This window comes from Mastomys coucha, unplaced genomic scaffold, assembly GCF_008632895.1.
Source record: "Mastomys coucha isolate ucsf_1 unplaced genomic scaffold, UCSF_Mcou_1 pScaffold20, whole genome shotgun sequence".
In the NCBI taxonomy this organism is placed as follows: domain Eukaryota; kingdom Metazoa; phylum Chordata; class Mammalia; order Rodentia; family Muridae; genus Mastomys; species Mastomys coucha.
The window spans coordinates 130,543,721-130,566,545 of NW_022196903.1; the positions used below are offsets into that span (position 1 = coordinate 130,543,721).

At 46.6% G+C, this 22,825-nt stretch overlaps 1 protein-coding gene across 1 annotated transcript in view; it reads right to left on the reverse strand.

Moving 5' to 3' along the window:
• The window catches only part of Plbd1 (phospholipase B domain containing 1), a 62,999-nt gene extending 42,584 nt beyond the window's left edge, over positions 1–20,415 (reverse strand). The window contains exons 1-2 of the mRNA XM_031383674.1: positions 19,689–20,415; positions 9,866–10,085 (exon numbers count right to left, since the gene is read on the reverse strand). Coding sequence (XP_031239534.1) covers positions 9,866–10,085; positions 19,689–19,806 — 338 coding nt within the window. The 5' untranslated portion in view covers positions 19,807–20,415. The remainder of the gene's footprint in view (positions 1–9,865; positions 10,086–19,688) is intronic.
• Positions 20,416–22,825: the final 2,410 nt, after the last annotated feature.

Below are 22,825 nucleotides of genomic sequence, written 5' to 3' on the forward strand. Positions count from 1 at the left end.
GAAGTAGAGGCTCACAGCCATCCATTGGACTGAGCACAGGGTCCCCAATGAAGGAGCTAAAGAAAGGAAAGGAAGGGGACAATTGTTAATTGATTCTAAAATCCGAAGGAATGAGACTCAGACCACCGAGAAGTGGGGCTTCTGCTTGTAGAGTCTATCCCAGGATGATGGAGTAAAACTTTGAATACTTGATTCAAAGTCTTTCCCTTCAGTGGTGTATACCCTGTTGCTTTGTTTACTTCATATATAGCTACTTATGTGCTTACATAATTTGTATGGGGTGAAGAGATTGATCAGTGGTTTAAAAAACTTGCTGCTTGGTTTTCAGCATTGGCATGGTGTCTCACAACCATCAGTAACTGCCATTTTAGAGGACCCGATGCCCTCTTCTGACCTCCATGAGCATCAGACACACACATGGTGCACATACATTCATCCAGGCAAAACACTCAGATACATAAGATAAAAAAATTAAAATACAAATATAACTAAAAGTGGATAAGCTTCTGAGATGAACGTACTCCCACACACTTAGAGTATTCCTAAAACGCCCAGCCCCTCAAAGGGACACATTACAGGAAGGGTGAGGGGGTCTCTCTCTGGGGAGAGTAGCATTGGGAGAGGAAGCCGATGAAATCTACTTTCTGGAAAAAGGTTAAGCCTAGAAAGATGATCCTCTGAGTGTGCAGAGCTTACCTGTAGATTTCAGAGAACCCTGGGTATTAAGGACTGTGGGCATTTTGAACTGGAATGGGGAAAGAGACAGCACCAACTGTCTAAGCTGAATTTCTTACTAAAACAATGAAATCACGAGCTTGCATTTAGGGAAAAAAAGGTATAGAAGTCTGGCAAGATGGCTCAGCCAATAAAAGGGCTTGCCCTGTAAGCCCAATGCATTGACTTTGATAACTAGACCTCAAATTAAGAAATAGAGAACTGACTCCCAAAAGCTGACCTCAGACTTTTACAGGTGCACCATGACAAGAAGCTTCTCCCGTCCACACATTAAGTGTACATACACACACACACACACACACACACACACACACACACACACGTAAACAACATTGTACTTTATATACAATTTTAACTTAAAAAAAGAAATGCAAAGTTTTGGTATACAATGCTCACTTGGTAAGGAAACAAAAGTATTGGGTATTTAACCCACAGTCCCCATCACTCTCAGTCCCCATCACTGCATACACAGTCCCCGTCCCTGCACACACACTCCCTATCACCCACAGCTCCCCATCAACTGTACCCACACCTCCTGTCCCTGCACACACAGTCCCCGTCACTGTACACACAGTCCCCATCACTGCACACACAGTCCTCCTCACTGCACACACAGTCCCCATCACTGCACACACAGTTCTCCTCTCTGCACACACAGTCCCCATCACTGCACACACAGTCCTCCTCACTGCACACACAGTCCCCTCACTGCACACAGTCCTCCTCACTGCACACACAGTCCTCCTCACTGCACACACAGTCCTCTCACTGCACACACAGTCCTCCTCACTGTATACACAGTCCCCATCAATGTATCCACAGTCCCCACCACTGCACATACAGTCCCCACCACTGTACACACAGTCCCTGTCACTGCACACACAGTCCCCTCACTGCACACACAGTCCCTCACTGCACACACAGTCCCCATCCCTGCACACACAGTCCCCTCACTGCACACACAGTCCCCCTCACTGCACCTAGTCACTGTACCCTGCCTAGTTCATTCAGAATTTCAGCTGTTTGCACGCTTCCTCTATCAAAAGCACAGCACATCTCAAATGGAGAAAGTTCTGTGGATTTTGTCCACCAGGGAGCACCTGTACAGATGTCAATGAGAAGCAATGCACCCCAAATGTCAGTGTTTCTAACAGAGAAATCCTGAAGCAGAGGGATATCAATCTCGACCGGGAGATGGCAGCTAAGGAGACGTACATAACACAAGACAGATGGAGATATAGGAAGACACCTGACATTACAGCTAACATGTAATTACTAAGCTGTGGCTTATTTATTTTGTGTAGACTATATGTTAAATTTTATTTTACTTTTGATTATTTTTCATATGTGTGTATGTGCACCTGGATGCAGTTCCCAAGGAGGCCAGAAGAGGGCATCAGGTCCTCTGGAGTTACTCTGGTCCTCTGGAAGTGCAGTACTTTTAATTTCTGAGCCATCTTTCCAGCCCTAAGACGAGGTTTGTTTGTTCGTTTGTTTATGTTTTGTTCTGACATTTAGAACAGGGAAGAGATATCTTAGTGAACAGTGGAGCCGTGCACCCATCTGCCTTCCCTGCACACCACCATGCTCCTCTGTTCCATGGGTCACAGGGGTTGGGCTTAAGTCCTCTTGCTTGCAAAGGCAAGCTTACAGACTAAGCCAGCCCCAAAGACACAGACTTTGAATTCTGAGTTCAAAACTTGATTCTACATTGGCTAAGGACTAAAAGCAAAGTTCCCAACTTCTCTGTGGTTGCAGGTAGGTCTCACGGAGCAGAATTTCACAAATCTGTCAAGCCTAGTTTCAGGACCAAGAGTGCTTCCTCCTAAGTGGGCTAAGACTTACCTGCTTACCTCAGTGGGTCACACAAACTCAGATGTTGATAATCTCAAAGACTCATGACCATTTATTTGTCCTGAATCTTTTTGTCTCGTGTCAACATCACATTGTTTAGCACTTGTCATTCACTGCGTCTGAAATCTTCTGTTTGTCTGGCTTTCCTGGATCAGGGACCAGACGGGCTGCCTGAGTATTTTCCACAGTAATTAACCTCTGTGTATGTGTCTGTGTGTGTGTCTGTGTGTGTTTGCACAAATGGACAAACTCTGACTAAACAGAAGCCTGGTTTCCAATACTGAATCCTACTGAGCTGGCTAGTTGTATGTCAACTTGACACAAGCTAGAGTTCTCTGAAAGGAGGGAACCTCATTGAGACAGTGCCTCCATAAGATCAGACTGGAGGAAAGCCTGAGGGCATTTCTCTAGGTAAGGCCTGATGCAGGAGGGGCCTACCCATTTGGGCTAATGCTATGCCTAGGCTGGTGGGCCTGGGGTCTATAAAAAAGTGAAGTAATAAAGTAAAAAACAGAGTTCTGGGAATGTAAGAATAAAGTTTCACAGTAAAATAAGAGGGCCATGTTCCAGCTCCTGTAAGCAGCAGCTTCAGACACTGAAGTTGTGTTTCAGAGATGGCCAAAGGCATGCAGTAAAAACAAAGTTCTGGTGGTCAGAATGTGGAGACAGAATGACCAGGCCATTCTGACTAAGCTAAGTAAAACCAAAACAAAAATAACTGGTGGTCCCAATGACGTGAAGGTCCACGAAAACAAGATTAGCAATTCTCCAAAGAACCCCCCAACCCCTCCCTGTGGTGAATTTCGAAAAAGACCACAAACTGTCACCCTGACCTTGCTGATGACAATCCCCCTACCACCTAGTTACTCAGCCCCTTCCCAGGGACTTTTCAAGGCCAGGTGCAGAGCTGGATGGGGAAGTTGGCTGACTAAGCCAAGAACAGCCCCCTGAGCAAGCCAACCAATGCCTGATGAGATCCTTTGTCCTGTGTTCCACCAACCAGAGTAAGCCAGCTAGCCTTGTTGCAGGAATCTGCCCTCTGTAAAGTATAAAAAATGTGGGCAACCCCACGTACGTGGATCAATAAACCTCATGTTATTGCAACGATCTATTGTCAATCTGTGTTCTCTGGGTTGAGCCAAGTTTACAACAAAAGCAGGCTGAGCAAGCCATGGGGGGCAAGCCAGTAAGCAGCACCCCCTTATGCTCCTGCATCAGCTCCTGCCTCCAGGTTCCTGCCCTGCTTGAGTTCTTGTCTTGACTTCCTTTGATGATGAACAGAGATGTGGAAGTATAAGCCAAATAAACACTTTCTTTTCCAACTTGCTTTTTGGTCATGGTGTTTCACTGCAGCAATAGAACACCTGACTGAGACACCCACTTCTGGCTTTCTAACTTTCAACTACCTAAGGCGTGTCTCTGTGCCCAGGTTTTCAGGTTCCTAGTCCATGGACCCCAGTGACCATAAAATAGTGCAGACTGAAGAGTTAACATGAAGTTTCTTGGAACACTCTTTGGAGTATACTAGATAAGTGCTGGCAGCTAGCTGGCTGTGACCACTGTCACACGTGGCAGGATTGCCATCGTGTCTTCTTTATTCAGTGGTCCTTGCTTCATTAGCTATGTTTGAGGGCCAGGCTCTAGCTTAATTCTTGCCTGTGCATAAGACTTGACCCAGAAGCATATTCAGCTTCTAACATCAAAAGAGCAAGCCAGGCCTGTGGAAGAAATTCTTGAGGCATTTCTTGATAGTCGCCCAGTACCAAGGATAGACTGTTTGCTTCCTCTATTGGGTCTACGGTGCTGGTCAACTTTATCAGCCTTAGTAACGATTATATCACTGTGTCAAATACTCCCCACCACAGAGCACACTCCTGCCTGCCTCGGCCCCTCCCTTCCGATCAGTAAAACGGTAGGTGTGTGTGGCATTGACCCCACTCCTTCCATCTGGGCAGTTCCAGAGGAGGCAGCTTCAGCTGCTCCCGTGGACACCCCATTTATCAGCCACTTTAGTTAAACAACTAGGGAGAGCGTCCTAGGGCCTGAGTCCTCAGCACCTTTTTTTCTCTGACATGTTTTATGCCTCATTTTATTAATGAGCCAGCCAGGACCACTTAATGCTTAGCTCATCAGAGAGACTCCAGAGACTGAATTTACAACTCTTAGGGAGCCACCCAATCAAGTTAAAAAGACAAAGAAACTCAACTTGGCTGGGGCTACCACCCTGCTGCAGCATTTGGAAATGCAAGCCTCTTCGGTCTGATTCATCAGCTGCAACAAGAGGGTTCAATTAAAACTAAAGAGCATGTAATTAACAGCTGGAGGCAAAGTGCCAAGCCATGGGTCTGTGTCAAGGCAGGAACCCTACCTCCAAGGTGCTCCAGATGGAGGAGGGGAGAGATGGAGCTGTCAGTCAGTGGGGATACAATAAGACGTTTTATCAAGGAGACCTCATTGGAGGATAGAGAGATGGCTCTAGGTAGGAGTGTTTCCTGTTTATTGCAGAACTTTAGTTTGGCTCCCGGTACCCACAGCAGGTGGCTCACAACCATCTATAATTCCAATTCCAGGGCATCAGATGCCCTCTTCTGGCTTCTAGAGGTGCACTCACACTCACAAATATGTAAATAACAAATAAACAAGAAAAACAGTATTTAGCTGGGCGTGATGGCACATGCCTGTAATTCTAGAACTTGGGAAGTCCAGGCAGGATGATCAGGATTTTAAGGTCATCCTTAGCTATATTGTGAGTTATGGGCCAACCTAGGCTACATAAGAACTCGTCTACCCCCAAAGATAAGAGAAAGAGAGGCAGAGGAAGAGTGAGGGCCAGTGGGGTGAGCACCCAGTTGCATTTATTGCTGCCAGCATGGGGTGCCTTGGGGAAGAACCTCGGGGGAGGAAGAATTTATTTTCTCCCATGGTTTAAGAGGGTACAGTCCACGTAGGGTGGAAGGGGAGTGCACTTGATATCAGGAAGAGCCTGTGTCTGGGACACTTTAAATCTGGTTTGGGAGGAAGCAGAGATGGCAGGCAGGAACTAGGTGGAGCTGATCTCTAACCCTCCAGCTTGACTCCTACAAACCAGTACATGCCAGTGAGGCCCCATGTCCAAAAGTTTCCACAGATTCCCTCAAACAAGGTCACCATCTGGCGACCAAATGTTTGAACACATGAACCCGTGGGGGACATTTTACATCCAAATTGCAGCAGCACTGGCCTTAGATGACTAGTAACTTTTCAGGTAGTAGAGATGAAAGTGGTAGTGTCGAGTTCCCAGGAATCCACTCAGTTGAAACATGCACTGTGGCACCTTCAATCTAGACGTCAGGATCCTAGGAGTCCATCTAGCTATGATAATGTTGTGCTTCTAAGCTAGCTCTCTTGCCCCTGCAAGCCCAGTCTATCTACTCCATTGAGCAGGTCAATTCTTTAACAGCCAGCCCTTGTACAGCGGACATCTTTGGGACCACGTCAGAAGAGGAGGAAGTAAGTGAATAATGCCACACCTTTCTCCAGTTCCGGACCGAGGTGTTGGTCCGAGCATACTTGGCCACCAAGAAAGTAGCCGGCCTTTCAAAGCTTTGAGCAGGGCTCAAAGGTGATCTAAACACAGCCTTGTGCGGAAAGCTCTGCCTTTATTTGCTTTTCATGGAATGGTTAAGCCAACAGAGCCTGGGCAGAGGTTTCTGGAACGTCTGTTCCCTGGGACTCTGCATTCTGTGTTCACAGAACGCTCACAGGTTGCTGGTGATGATGCCCACTTAGGAGGTAAGCAGAGGCAAGTGAATTTCTGTGAGTTTGAGGCCAACCTGGATTGTATGGCAAGTTCCAAAACAGCCAAGGCCACATAGTAAAGCCCTTTCTTGAACAAACACAAACAAACAGAAGAAGGAGGAGAAAAAGAGAAAGAAAGGAAGGGAGGAAGGAAGGAAGGAAAGAAAAATTATAAAAAAAATTAAAGAATAAAAAAATAAGTCAAAACATGAGAATTTACTACAAAAACACAAAGCAAAATTAACCAACTCAAAACAAAACAAATCATAGTTACTGAATGGTAACTGCTTTTTAAAAAATAAAATTAGGCAGAGGCACAGTGGTGCACACCTTTAATCCCTCATGAGGGACGCAGAGGCTGGCTGAGTTCTATGAGTTCAAGGCTAGACTGGTCTAAACGATGAGTTCCCTGACAGCCAGGGATACATAGTAAGATGCTGTCTCAAAAAACAAAGGGGAAAAAAGTAATGTGAGATTTACTACAGACATGCATTTAATGAACTTGGGGGAGTCTGAGAGGAGCTGAGTGTTGGATTTATATTCAAAACAGCTTTAGACATGTTTTAGGAACATTTCCAAGGGGTTGAGGAGATGGCTCACTGGCTAAGAGCACAGAGGACCTGGGTTCAGTTCCCAACACCGACATGCTAAGACTAATTCCAGTTCCAGGGACTTTTGGTGCCTTCCTTTGACTTGCGTAAGTATGGCAAACATAAGGCGTACTAACATGCAGGCTGGCAAAACACACGTAAAATTAAATAAATCTTTTCCAGATAAGGGTTTTATATACTTCTGAATGTTAAGGTTATTTACATAATAAAATTGCCAAAACTGGATTGAAAAAAAAAATAACAAGAGGGCTGAGAAACTAGCTCAGTGCATGATGTGAGGACCTGAGTTTGGATTCCTGGCTAGGTATGAGAATGCATGTCTGTGATTCCAGATCTGGTGTATGAGGACAGAAAGATCCAGGGAATTCACTGGCCAGCCAATCTAGCTGCATTGGTGAGCTGTAGGTTCAGTAAAGAGACCTTGTCTGAGAAACTGGAGAGATGGCTCAGTGGTTAAGAGCACTGACTGCTCTTCCAGAGGTCCTGAGTTCAATTCCCAGCAACCACATGATGGCTCACAACCATCTATAAAGGGATCTGATGCCCTCTTCTGGTGTGTCTGAAGATAGCTACAGTGTACTCATGTATACATAAAATAAATTTTAAAAAATTAAGAGAGAGAGAGAGAGAGACCTTGTCTCAATAAGGGAGAGAGAAAAAGAAGACACCTGGCATTGACCTCTGCCCCCACAGGCAGGTGTAGACCCACAGATACACACAAAACAGGAATTTGTAGTATAAGTAATAAAAGTAGAGCCACAGTGCGTAACTGATCCCATCTCAGTGGCTCAGACTAGGATTATGATCCGTATTTAACTTATCACAACTAGGGGGTCTAATAGCCCCCAAAAAAGTTAGATTAAACTGCACTTAACTAGGTCACAGAGAATAAAAGAAGCAAGCCAAGTGGAAAAGACAATTTTACATCAAACACGATCAAACACGAGATACAATGTCCCTCCCTTAAAGCCTTTCCTCTCTAGAGCAATCCTCCAGCACTCAGGGGGTTGAGACAGGGGGATCATTGCATCTCTGAGGCCAGCCTGGGTTGTTTAATGTGTTCCAGACCAGTCATGGCTGTAGAGGGAGATGGCACAAGACCCTGTTTCAGGGAAATAGACTGCAGAGGGGACACATCTCAGTGGTAGCTTGAAGCTCATGGAGTGCTGGAGGCCCTGGTTCGAATCCCAGCACCACGTGAAACTGGGCAATGGTGGCCCACCCTCAGAGTCTCAGCACTTGGGAGGTGGAGGCAGGAAGGTCAGAAGTGTAAGGGCGTCTTCGATTTCACAGTGAGTTCAAGACCAGCCTGCTACAAATAAACCCCAGGAAAGCTTAAGTATGGTGATTAAATTATTATTAACTCTGTCCTTGTTATTTTATAAGCCAAGGCAAGGACTCCAAGATTGAGTAGCAAATTTTAACAGTATACTTGTACTGGCTGGTTTTGTGTGTCAACTTGACACAGGCTGGAGTTATCACAGAGAAGGGAGCTTCAGTTGGAGAAGTGCCTTCATGAGACCCAGCTGTGGGGCATTTTATCAATTAGTGATCAAGGGGGTAGGGCCCCTTGTGGGTGGTGCCATCCCTGGGCTGGAAGTCTTGGGTTCTATAAGAGAGCAGGCTGAGCAAGCCAGGGGAAGCAAGCCAGTAAGAAACAAGACTCCATGGCCTCTGCATCAGCTCCTGCTTCCTGACCTGCTTGAGTTCCAGTCCTGACTTCCTCTGTTGATCAACAGCCATGTGGAAGTAAGCTAAATAAACCCTTTCCTCCCCAACTTGCTTCTTGGTCATGATGTTTGTGCAGGAATAGAAACCCTGACTAAGACAATAGTCATTGAAATTTCAGTTTAAACCTCTTTGCCTACTTGGAAATGTTGTTTCAAAATACTAGAAAATAAATACTCTTACATTTTATTAATTTAAACAATCTCTATTCTGTTCTTATTTACAAATCCATTCATTATGGTGTGTGTATGGAAACGAGTGTGCTATGCTATAAGTACCGAAGCCAGAGGACAATTTAAAGAGTGGGTTCCCTCCTTTCAACAAGTGGGTCCCTGGAATTGAACTCAGGCTGTCAGGCTTGGTGGCAATTGCCTCTAACCATTTAGTCAGCATCTTACGTGTTACTTCCAATAAATCTTCCAGGCTGGGCCGTGGTGGCCACGCCTTTAATCCCAGCACTTGGGAGGCAGAGGCAGGCAGATTTCTGAGTTTGAGGCCAGCCTGGTCTACAGAGTGAGTTCCAGGACAGCCAGGGCTACACAGAGAAACCCTATCTTGAAAAGCAAAAACAAACAAACAAACAAACAAAAAAATCTTCCCTGCTTTGTCTCTCTCAGTAAATCATTCCACATCTTACCTGCTTTCTACCCAATGGCAAATGGCTAGTAGCCTTACATGATGCCACTGTCTCTCAAATGGTTTCATATCCTTCAAAATGGTTTCATAACAAAGGAAGGTGGCTGTGAAGATGGCTGCTGCCAAACTCAGGTTTTGGGGGATCCAGAACCTACATAAAAAGCTGAGGTTACAGCCTGTGTAACCCAGAGCTGGAGGGGTGGAGACAGGAGGGGCTCTGGAGCCCATTGGCTGTCCAGTGCCGAATCAAAGCACTTCCATGAGAAACCGCATCTCAAAAACAGTGGAGAGAGCAGGCACATCAACACACACTCGTACTGACACAACCTCATCTTTTAAAAAGTAGAAGATTTCAAAACGGAAGTGTCATGAGACTGAACAAGTGCTCAACCTGTGTTATGATTATGGGTCCAAGTGAGGTGCCAATAACCTATCACGTGTACCCCAGCTACCCTCCACTGCTAACACACCACACCAGGATCCAGGAGCCACTGTTGGACAAAGCAAAGGGATGGGGCACTTACAGAGCAGTGAGGTAGCCCTCGAGGTAGCCAGCCAGAAACATGATGATGTCATTGGACAGGGTCTGAGAGCCGTACCCAGCTCTGATCTCCAGGATGCCCCAGCCTGTGGTTTGAATGGAGTCATTGTAGAAGCCGTAGGCGTCCCCATTCTTGTCCAGTACCATTTTGATTTCCACTGTCTTTGATTCAGGGAACCAGTATGCAGTTGCATAGTGGACTTCTGCAGGAAAAGGAAGTCGTGAGGAATGTCACTCACTTGTGGCTAGTGCCTTCCCCCTGTGCAATCAACAGCCAAGCATTGCCTTTTAAAGCTCTCTAGCCTAGAGTCTCTGGAGATGGCTCAGTCAGTGAAGTACTGGTTGAGCAAGTCGAAGGCCCTGAGATTGATCTCTGGCACCTGCCAGGTGTGGTGACTGTATCTGTAATCCTAGTGCTGGGAGAGTGGGCACGGGTGCCTCCCCGGAGCTCACTCAGGTAAGAGACCTGTACTGAAAAAAAATAAAAAGTAGACAACATTACATACATACACACAACACACTATTTAAAAATAAATTATTCCTCCTCTTGGTCTCACTGGTTCTTGTCCAGGTTTCCAGCTCTAACACCAAAGGTCCTGTACTCTGGGGCCTGGAAATGATATGTCCAGCTCCCCATCCTGGCAGGAACTGGGCCAGCCCTTCCCATTTGTCCCTATCATTCCTTTCTCCTGATAGTCTGTCTCTTGTTAATTTGTTAACAGCCTAACAGGCTAGAAATGGCTGAGGAGGGCTCAGGAAACAGTCCTGCCTCCCAGGGACCCATTGTTCCCACAGGACCAAGGCCCCCAATACTCTTACTCCTAAATACGTAAACCTATGTGCCAAACCCCTGGGGTCCAAAGATTGTTTCTTTCCCATCTGGTATAGTGTCTGGCACGGTGTTGTACATCTGTGTAATGGTCAATGTAAACTGTCAACTAGACAGAATCTAGAGGTGTCTGGGAGATAGACCTCTGAGCAAGCCTGTGGGAGTGGGGTTTCAGCATTTCATTAAGTGCGATAGGAAGACCCACCCACTGTGGGTGGCATCATCCCCTAGCTAGGATCCTGGACTGTAGAAGAATGTAGGGAAGGAGCTGAGTAGCCATGTATATTTGTAACTCTCTGCTTCCCGACTGTGGATGCGATGATGTGGGCAGCTGATTCAGGCTCCTCCTACCTTGACTTTCCTGCCAGGAAGGACTGTACCTTTGATCTGTGATCCAGAATATACCTCTTTGCCCCTAAGTGGATTTTGTTAAGGTATTTTGCACAGCAACAGGGAAAGACATTAAGTTCGTCGTAGTGCCAGCGCCCAGGAGGCAGAGGTAGCAAGGCCTGGAGGCCAAGGCCAACTTTTGCCAACATAGCAAGTTTGAGCCCAGCCTGGATGACATGGAATCCTGTCCTAAAGCACTAGAAGGAAAGCAACACTCTGAAAGCAAGGAGGGCTGAGTTCGCGGTAGGTAACTCGCCTAGCACGCCCGAGGTCTCGGGTTCAATCCTCAGGCACTGGATAAAGACGCACAGAAACTGTGAAAGGCAGGAGCGCTAGGAAAGGGAAGAGGAAGGAAGTAGAGTGTGGAGAAAGGATGCAGTTTGTAGAGCATCATTCTTTCCGAGAAGCTGTCGAGTATCTGCTGTAGTTGAAGAGAAAAAAAAAGGACAGAACAGGCTACATGGCTCAGTAGGCAGAGGCTAAGCCTGCTGCTAAACCTGATAGTCTACGTGTGATACCCAAGACCCTGGAGGTAGGAAGAGAAACTCCTGCAAGCTGGCCTTTGACCTCCACAGTACACTCCTCCCACACTCGAATACCATTATATAAATAGATAGATGATAGGTAGAGAGATGGGTAGTAGATAGATGTAAGTATAAATCAAAAAAAAAAAAACCCTATTACATTTAGGTCAGTATCAAAGAGATAGAAGTAGGTTAGACTAACTCTCAGGTTTGGGGACGAAGGTCCTGGATTGTATAATTGAGGGAGGGAGGGTATAAAGAGAAAGCCAGAAAGGGAATATAAATTCATTTTAGGCTCAATAACATTGTTAGTGGTCAGAAGTCAGGAAGCGCTGGCTAGGTCTTGCTGTAGAGGTTATATTTATATATGGCATATAGCAATGTTCTAAACTAAATCAACGTTTTCTTATTTTTAATGCAAACGTTGCCTATCAAACAGACAGTAAGGATACAATCTCAATTCTAATCACCATGCACACTCACCCAGAAAATGAACAGGGTCATAAGCTGAGGCTGGCTTGAGTTATAACCTGGAAAGTAGAGTCACAGGGCTGAGGCTAGCCTGAGAAATGACCTGGAAAGTAGAGTCACAGGGCTGAGGCTAGCCTGAGTTTTGACCTGGAAAGTAGGGTTTTTGTTGCTGCTGCTGCTGTTTGAGGCACAGTCTTACCATGTAGCTCAGGCTGGACTAGAACTCACCACCCTCCTGTCTCAGACTCCCAAGTGCTGGAGTTACAAATACATATCATGAGACCCAAGCAGAAAGCCTTATGGAAGGTCAGATGGAAGTGAAGTCTCACCGGTACCTTCCTGGTAGGTCTGGGCTGATTACATGGGGCTATAATCGCAGCACTCAGGAGGCTGAGGCAGGAGGATCATTATAGGTTTGAGGCTGGCCAGGGTACTACAAGACCTGGTCTCAAAACATCACCACCACCACCCACCCACCCACCCACCTCCACTCCCCCTCCCCACACACATGCATATAAACACACAAGAAATTCTGGCAATAAATAAGAAACTGTTAATGAAGCTGACCAGTCACATTTAGCAATTGTACACATCTTTATAAATTTCCCTTTCAGATATAAAAAGTATGTTCTCCAAGTTTCTTTCTGTCTCCAGAAGCCATAGTAGATCCCTTTCCTGGCCTTCCCCAATCACTCACACACACACACACACACACACACACACACACTCACTTCACACACTCACATTCACACACACAGCACACACTCAAACGTGCACACACACATTTATTTACACACACACTCACACACTCATCTCACACACACACTCATTCACATTCACACACACACATACACACTCATATACTCAAAACACACACACTAGCCCTGGAAATGAGGAAGCAAGGATGGCTTTCCTAACTAAAGCCACAAAAACCGAAACTGGGAGAAGTCACTAAACAAAAACCAAGAAAAAAAGAAGGAAGGTGAGCCAGAGCTCTTCCCACTTTCTGTTCTACCCTAAAACATGCTTTTACACATCTTTCTCTGAAACCCTTCGTTGCATACCAAGAGAGGGAATTCTCCCACAGCTCAGCTCTCGTTCCTGCTGGGGCACCCTCCTTTCCTGATCACAGACTTTAGCCATCTGTACCTCTCATGAGCACACCTCAGCCCTGTTCTCAGAAGAAGTCACCCATAACAGATTATTACCCTTCTGTTCCACTCCTAACACACTTTGCTTATTACATGTTTTTTTTTTTATCAATTCCTTGTTTTTCAGCATCTGTGTTCTTTCCAAGTTCTTTAACGTATTAATCTGTCATACATTTCTACCACTGAAGAGCACTTCTATGTAGGAACAGATGTTGGAGAAAGTGAACTTGTGTGGGGAAAATACTGTGTCCTTCTAACCCTGACCTCATTTTTAGTAGCTCTGTTCACGCAGAGACAGTATCCACCCACCTCTTCGTAGGTCGCTGTCCCCTACTCTCACCCCCATCACCAAATGATGTTTCTTTGAGGAATCTCATTTGAGTGCTCTAATTTATTTTTAACTTCTTTTTATGAGTGTTTTGCTCACACATATGGTGCGTACCTGTGTCTATGTGTGCTCAGTGTCTTTGGAGGTCAGAAGAGGCTGTTGGATCATCTGAAACTGAAGTTAAGGGTGGTTGTGAGAGTCCGTGTGGGTGCTGGGAATTGAACCCAGGTCCTTTGAAGGAACTAATGCTCTCACCTACTGAGCTGATCCTGCAGCTCTACTTATTTTGAGACAGAGTCTCATGTAGCCATACTGGCTTCCAGCTCCATAGACAGCCCATGAAGGCCTTGAATGCCTGGCTCTCTGGCCTCCTCTTTCCAAACTGTACAATTCTCAGCTTTGTGTTTATTCTTCTAATGAAAAGCAATTTTATCCAAACATCAGTTCATTCACAGAAGTTAGTCTAGGGGCTGGAGAGATGGCTCCGCAGTTAAGAGCACTGGCTGCTCTTCCAGAGGTGCTGAGTTCAATTCCCAGCGACCACATGGTGGCTCACAACCATCTGTATTGGGATCTGATGCCCTCTTCTGGCATGCAGGTGTGCAGATAGACCACTCACATCAAATAAATAAATAAGAACAACAACATCAAAAAAGAAGTTTGTCTAACATCACTCCTGTAATTATCTTTGCAAACATGAGCACCCCGAGGCTCAGCCCTTCTGCTTATGTCCAGCCCAAGAGGCAAATGCTAAGCATGTTGATGTTCTTAGAACTGTGGGAATAAAGGGTCATGTTCGAACACGTTTAACAGCAACTCCTTCCAAATCAACATCCACATCCGAGTGAATGGAAATGCTACCCTAACGTACATCATATTGTTAAATTGTTGTGTTCACTGAACTCACCGGGAAGCTTGACCTAGAGTCTGGGTTGGCCTGACCTCATTTCAGACCCAAACATGTTTGTCTCAAGAAGTCCTCCAAGGTTGGGGGATGGGATCGCCATGCAGGGGCAGGCAGGGTGAGGCAAGGGCAGAGAGCCACGCATCAGCCCAGAAGTAAACACAACATCCTGAGAGCAGCTAGAAATTAAACCATCTCCATCCGAGATCACTGCTATTTACCTCACAACATAAAGCTGCCTGTAGTGGGAAAGGGAGCCAGGCGTTCATCCAGCGAGAGAAAGCTCAGTTTGGAACTCCAGCTGATGCCTCAACTTCCCTAGTCAGTTTCTACAGGGAGCCCTGAGTGCCAAGCCTGAGGATGCTGTCTATCCATTATTGATCTTTTGCCTGGAAGCCCCGTTGCCCGCCCTCTTTCTGGGAACTCTAGTTGGTGCATTAATGGGGCTCTTCCAGTTGGTTTCCGCTGGATGCCTGAGCGCCTGATGTGGTGATGTTTTGCACCCCTTTCATTACTCAATAACACATTCAAAACTGAAAATATGGCCATTGTAGATCTTTTGTCAGATGGTACAAAACGGTTTCCTTAGAAAGAAATTCTTAACAAAGATGAAGGACTTCAATGGCTTTCATATTTTTCATATAAAAACAAAACAACAAAAATTTGTTTAAAAATGCATTTCCTTTATTCATTTATTCATTTACTCATTTATTTATTTATTTATTTTTGTGATTTGATAGCACTCTGTAGCTCAGGTTGACTTGGGCCTCATTATGTAGCCCAGCCTGGTTTGTATCTCATTACAGTCCTCCTGCCTCAGGTTCCTGAGTGCTGGTATTAGAGGTGAGAGCTACCATGTCTGGCTGGCTCCCATCTTCAGAACCTTTCTTAGCATCCCATTTTATGAAAGAGGGAATGGCTTTCAACCTTAGCATTGGCAAATGGGTCAGTCCTATAGCAGGAGAAAGAAAAGAGTTTGGGTGGGTGGGATAGGTGAGAGAGATAGGATAATAGTGACATTTATTTTGTTTAGATTGGTTGAGGACAGGTTTCTGATGTGCCTTAAACATCTTCCCTCTTTCATGTGCCCTGAGCTTGAGTGTGTGTGTGTGTGTGTGTGTGTGTGTGTATGCATGTGTGTGCACGTGTATGATACCTTCTCCTCCTACAGGGGTCCTCAGGAAACTGCTCTCTGGCTTCTAAACTTGCTTTGAGTCTTTATAGAGTCACTAAAGGCATAGCTGATTTGTGAGTTATGCAGTGTTCACAAGAGAAACTAATGGTAGGTAGTCAGCTTGTCTGCGTGCAGAGATCAAAGCCCAAGCAAAGGATGGTTCCAGCAAATTCTCCCTGGGAATAGTGAACAGCTTCGAGAGCAGAAGAAACAGTGAAGGCCAGAGAGGGTTCCCCTGGCTGTGGACTTCTGACTGATCTCAATGGGCCCGCTGAGGCAGTGTGTGGAACAAACTCCTTCAGGCTTCATTCCAAGGATGGAGAGGACATGGTGGCTCACACCTAAACCCCAGCACGTGGGAGGCTGAGACAGGGGAATCACTGTGACTCTGAGGTTAGCCTGGTCCCCATAGTGAGATCTCCTCTTCCAAACAAACTCAAGCATGGATGGAAAAGGGCACATTTCTTGGCTGTTCCTGTTCTACATACTCATAAGATGCCCTACCTAGGGTTAAAGCCCTCTAAATGGGCTCCAGTGCTAAACAGTACAGTCAGAGATTCCCCAAGTGGGAAGCGAGACACAGTGGGGCACCCCTGTGTGAAGCTGGGATAAACCTGAAGAACAGTTAAAAATCAACAAAGCATACAATTCAGGAAATGACTAGAGATTTGCTCAAATCCAAAAGCATCCTTCTTCTCTTTTAGCTCCTTGAACAATAACTTGGCTTCACTCTGATGTGGTTCTCCCGAGGCACCACCCACACTCCCTTTTTGGGAGAGTGTCTCACTATGTAGCTCTGGCTGGCCTGGAATTTGCTGTGTAGCTCAGGCTGGCCCTCAATTTATGGAGATTATCTTTCTTCTGCCTCCCAAGTGCTGGATTACAGGTGTGTGTCACCATGCCTGACAGGTTTGTTACTCTGAGTCACCTCCCATCCAGGGCACTCAACAAAACATATCTGTGTGCTTGGTCCGATAATCGCCATCACAAATTCCTTGAGAATGGGAGGAGAGTCTTGTCTGTCACCACATCCACTCCCTTGGCCCTAGCACAATTCTCTCCTGATTACATGGCCACCTAAATCCCAAACTGCCATACTGACTAGAAGGTCACACATAGGAACATACTCACACGGAGTTCATAGTGTACTGGCTGTGTGAGTGCACATGCCGCAGCACGTAGTAGGTGGTTAGAGGATAACTTTGTGGAGTGTGCAGACAAGTATCTCCCTCCACCCTTATGTGAGTCCCAGGGATTGAACTTGTGCCTGATGAGCCTTTGCGGTTGAGCTATTTCACCGGCCCCTGTATATTGACTCATAACTTCGACATACAAATTAGGATGCTGGTCACTTGAGTTCACCAAGGAGCTTAAAGGGAATAAAGTTTTGATAATTTGTCAGCTGGCCCCATCACAGGACCTGCCAGACTGATGGCGGTGGCCTTCCAGGGCACTGGCAGCCTGGCGATGGAGGCCAGGCTCTCTAGGGGATTTGTTCATTCTGTTTTCAAACCTCAATCAAAAGACTTCCACAGTGTCTTCCCCACCACCAGGATTGACACATATCATTGAACATCTAGGTCTCTGCAGATGGCACAGAGTTACAAGTTTTACATAAATATTTCCTCATAATTTCACTACCTCCACAACATTAGTAAGTTCCTCCTTTGGCCTAGAAAGAAGAAGGAAGGAACATGCTAACTCCAGCAATAACTCACTAGCCACCCTTTAAAGCTAAAAATCAGAACATGGGAGCAATTGGAACACTGGTTAGGGATAGAAAGACCAGTCTGGTGCTGTGGCTCTTGGCTTTATGTCCAGTATTCAGCAGGGAGAGAAATGTAGAGCTCTATGAGTTCCGGGTCAGCCTGGTCTACACAGTGAGTTCTAGGCTACGTAATGAGACCCCATCTTAAAAAAAAAAAATGTAATAAAGAATTTCCATGTTAAAAATAAGCCATGGTGCAACCAGTAGGCTCACTTTAGTGAATTCAGAGCTAAAGCGGCCATTGGATTCAACCTGTAGTAGGCCAGGACACCTTAGGAGACTAAACGATGGCCAGAAGAATGCGTCCCACCAGCTGATTCCAGTGCCCAGTGCCCAGTCAGGGCAGAGGAGTCAGGCCTCCAGGCAGCCTGACAGTTATATTTCTAATGAATAATTAATGATGAATCTGGGAAGAGACTTGGGTGTGGACCAGGGTGAATTGTCTCCCTGAGATCTGATCACTGCTGTCATAATGCAAATACTGACTTCTAGAGTCTAGCCCTGTCAAGAAGAATAACCAGTTTTACCAAGGAATGTGCTCCATTTTGAGCTCACAGACGTCGGCTCATCTCTTTCTAGCGAACAACCCCATTTTGCCATTCGTTCCACGTAAATAGATTATTCTCAGATGGCAGTGGTGGCTGGAGCAGGAGGTGGCTTGATGGTAGAGGGTGTGTTTTAACATTCGTGAAGCTCTGGGTTCAATCCCCAGAATAGAGCACACACACACACACACACACACACACACACACTAAAACCATACAAGGATGTTCTAAAAATCCATATGAGCTTTCCAGTGGTCAAAGAGAGGTCACACTGTCATCTGTATGCTGTCTGTAATAGTTCGAACAATACAAAGAGACAGCTGCAAAACAACCTGCCAATCTCTGAAATAAAAAAAAAAAAACCTGAATTAAAAAATTACAGAAGTGGGTCAGTGAGATGTCTAGGGCGATGGGTCATTTCCTCTTCCCCAGGAACAGTTAGGATACAACCTACTAAGCTCACAGTACGGAGCTGCGTACCTTTGGGAGTACAAGGAGATAGCAATGTCTCTGCTTTTTTATGATTTAAATTTTAGGTAGTCTACTGGAAGGTTGAGGAAGCACCAGTACAATACCAACAACATGCTGATAAAGATGGAGAAAGAACATTACATGTTTCAAATAGCCACTGCAGGCATCCTTAGCTGTCCTCAAAGCCATGTGGAGGAGCCTTTCAGGATTGCTGGCCATGGTAATGAACCGGCAGCTTCTCTGCACTAAAAGATGTGTGTGTGTATTCAAGTGTGTGTGTGTGTGTGTGTGTTGGGGTTGGGGAGGGATGACCACAGGGGCGGGGAGGAGGGAGAACATACAGCTAAATCAGAGGAGACACCAGGCACTTCTGGACCAGTCCCTTCTGATCCCACAAGCCTGTGCCCACTGAAAAGATTCAGACAATGAGTGGAGCAGTCTTTGAAAGCAAACACTTCCAAATCGGAAGGGTGCAGGTGCTTGTTGAGAGAAGGTAACAAGAAAATCAGTGGCTTTTGAAAGGGGACACTGCCCACGTCCCCTCCTATTCAGCAAGGAGACGATTACGAAATCAAAGTCAATCTCTTTCTGAATTTGACTTTTGGAATCTTCCAAGTCTACGTATCCCACAATTCATTTTGCTCTTCTTACAAATGGAAGCAAATGGAAGGGTAAGATTGGAAGGACACCTGTTGAGGCCTGTTTTTCTGACAGGAAGGGTTGCACCAGTGCCCTCTGGCAACCCAGCTACCTTATCACTTATGCAAACTCCTGACTTCCCCCCAGTCCCAGTCTCCCTGCTGTAGAATAGAGACTTTAATCCGCTTTAGGATTCTGATGGCCCTGGCCCATATCAAGATGACATAACAGCTTGCTATCAATTCTCTTAAGCCCAAATCAGTTGTCTGCTTTTAGAAGCAGAACAAAGGTCAGCTCGAAATCACACCTCAGCCTGATTTGGATAAATCTCTGGACCGGAGCCTTTTGGACCCATCGAGGTTGTCTGGGCCAAGATACCGGGCAGGAGAATTCAGGTCAAAACTTTTTAAGTTGGCAGAGCCCTTGTGCCCTCCTTAAATGCCACCGCTGATCCACCTCAGGGGCTGGAGCGGAACCCGCCAGGCTCCCTACCAAGAAGTACGACCCAAGACGCCCCTAGAAGCAAACGTGCTGGGACTCTGGCCAGGCGCGGGGCGTAGGCTGGGGGTACAGGGCGGCGCCCCTAGTCCGGGGACCGCGCTTTCTGCTCACCTGCTAGGTTGCTCTTCCCGGCGGCGCCGGCCGCCCAGGGAGGCTGCAGCAGCAATGGCAGCAGCAGCAGCAGCTGCGATGGCGGCCTGAGGCTCCTGCCAGGACCGCGGTGGCACATCGCTCCTCCGCTGTGACCTCTGTCTGGATTAGGACCCGCTGGCGCGGGCGGTGACAACTGTTGCAAGAGCCGCTCTTGAAGGTGGCAGCGGGGCGCCGCGTTGCAGAGGCCGGGACGATCTTAACTTTTTTCTGACATTAGTCTTGTCTGCTTGGGCGCTTCACGTGGCCTTGGGAACCAACCTTCGCCCTGCTGAGCCCCAGGCTAGGAGAGGCGGATCCTTTCCGTAGGCTCTGACCCTCCAGCTACCCGTGGGCCCGGCCGGGAAAGCTCTCAGCTGCGCTTTTGGGAAGTGCAGGGACTGCGGCTGCTTTCTCTGGCCGCCTCCTGCAGGTTGGGGCTCAGGGCTAAGGAATCAGTTAAAGGTAGCCTGGGTCCCTGTGGCAGCGGATAAGGAAACCGAGGCAGCGGTGGGTCGCATGCCTCCCCGCAGGTCGGATTCTGTGGCCTTCTGTCTTCTCAGGTCCCTCATCCGTCAGGACCCAGGGCTTCTTGCGCCAGACTGTCCGACCTCAGGAGCTCAGCACCTCCAGGCCGTGGCTCTGTGTGTTCATTGGGCGGAGCTGATTCACATGGGGCTAGAAGCAGATCTACCCCTGAGCCCCTATAGGGACCCATGTCCGGGCAGGACTCCCTGAAGGCAACATTGTGAAGTTGGCCAAGGGTGCCCTAGGTGACATTGTGAAGTAGGCAACAGACTTCAGGCTGACTGAGCGCATCCTTCGCTACTGGACGCAAGCAAGCAAACCTCTGTAGGCAGGTTTGTAGTCTGAGCGTTCCAGAGGCCGAGGCAGGAGAATTGCTGAAAGTCCGTGAACAATTTGGGCTTCCGAGTGAGAGACACTGTCTCCAAAAACCAAAATATAAAAAAATCCAGATAAACAAATAAATATTTTTTTAAAAATGAAGAAGTGCCTTTGTTAGAGGAAGAAATAAATTTGTCATTGCTAGAAACGATACATGTGAATTATGAAATACAAATCACAATTGCGTTTGGTAATATTTAGTGGAGGGAAAAGCTGAGGGCATTGTAGGGTCTGTACATAAAATAAAAACGAAGTTGAACTGAACCTTTGGGTCCTGTGGCACGTGGCTGGTGAAGTGTCACCCCAAATATTCCAGGTATGTGTCTCCATCCATATGCCGCTCTGTGACCTCACTGACCCTTCTGATCCAAGGAGACAAGTGTTTAGAGGCGGTGGCTTTAAGGATGCCTAATGGGAGCTGGGCTCACCCGCCTGCCTGATGGTTTGCTAGCCATGTATTTATTGACTTCAGTGTTCCAGGATAGAGCCCTGTGTGACACCCGGTCCACAGGACACCAGACTACTCGAGGAAGAGATTAACTTGATTTGTATAAGCTGATTAATTGGATTAGACTTTCTTAAAGTCAGTACTGTTGAAATTCTGCCCAGTTATGTGTGTGCCCAGTTACGTGTGTGTATGTGTGTGTGTGTGGTGTGTGTGTGTGGTGTATATGTGTGTGTGGTGTGTATATGTGTGTATGTGTGTGTATGTGTGTATGTGTGTGTAGTGTGTGTGTGGTGTGGTGTGTGTGTGTGTGGTGTATGTGTATGGTGTATGTGTGTGTGTATGTGTGTGTGTGTATGTGTGTATGTGTGTGTAGTGTGTGTGTGGTGTGGTGTGTGTGTGTGGTGTATGTGTATGGTGTATGTGTGTGTGTATGTGTGTATATGTGTGTAGTGTGTGTGGGTGGTGTGTGGGTGTGGTATGTGTGTGTATGTGTGTGTGGTGTGTATGTGTGTGGTGTGTGTGTGGTGTGCATGTATATGTGTGTGTATGTGTGGTGTGTGTGTGTGGTGTGTGTGTGGTGTGTGTATGGTGTGTGTGTGGTGTGCATGTGTATGTGTGTGTATGTGTGGTGTATGTGTGTATGTGTATGTGTGTGTGTATGTGTGGTGTGTGTATGTGTGTGTGTATGTAGTGTGTGTATGTGTGTGTGTATGTGTGTATGTGTGTGTATGGTGTGTGTGTGGTGTGTATGTGTGTAGTGTGTGTGTGGTGTGTGTGGTGTGTGTGTATGTGTGTGTATATGTGTGCATGTGTGTGTGGTGTGTGTGTGGTGTATGTGTGGTGTGTGTATGTGTGTGTATGTGTGTGTGTGTGTGGTGTGTGTGTGTGTGTGTGGTGTGGTGTGTGTATGTGTGTATGTGTGGTGTGTGGTGTGTGTGTGTGTGTGTGTCCTGTGCACTCTGAGGCCTTGAGGCTTTGAACGCGATCTTTGAAAGTGCTTCCAGACGATGTCCAATATTCCCCAAGGTGAAATACTAACCCTACTGTTGACGTAAGTTGTGGTACATTTTGACACATTTAAATTGTTTTAGACATCCAAAAGAATAGGGACGCAAACTCTAGGTGAGGTGGTCCAAGGATATTGGTCTCAAAATTGTAACTGAAATCAATAGGGCAAAGCCAGGGACCCTCAGCCACCACCCTGTGATCCCTAATCCTAGTTGTCAACTGACACATCTCAGAAAAAGCAAGTGAGGGATTTCCTCCATCTAATTGGACTATAGGCCTGTGGTGGGACACTTGTCTGGTTGCTGATTGATGTAGAAGGGCCAGTGCTGTGGGTAGTACCATCTCTAAGCAGGGCGGGCCTGGGCTACATAAGAAAGCCACAGAATAGGAGTCTGGAAGCAAGGCAGTAAGTGTTCCTCCACAGCCTGCGCTTCAGATCCGAGCCTCCAGGTTCCTGCCCTGACTTCTCAATGAAGGGCTGAACCTGAAATACATCTTTCCTATTCAAGTCAGTGTTTTATCACCGCAGTCAGGAGCAAACTAGAACACATTCCCACTACACTAATGAAAGAGACAAAGAGAGGGGGTTCATTCAGGATGGTCACATTGGGAAGATGAACAAAGGGTTCCAGTCACCCCGAATTCTCCCTCTGTCCTGATGTGAGCTTTAGTTTCAAATAGAGTGGAAAGGGTATGCACCAAGCAGTCCTGGTGATGGTATGGTCCTGCCCCCAACATTGAAATCTGCCCATCATTC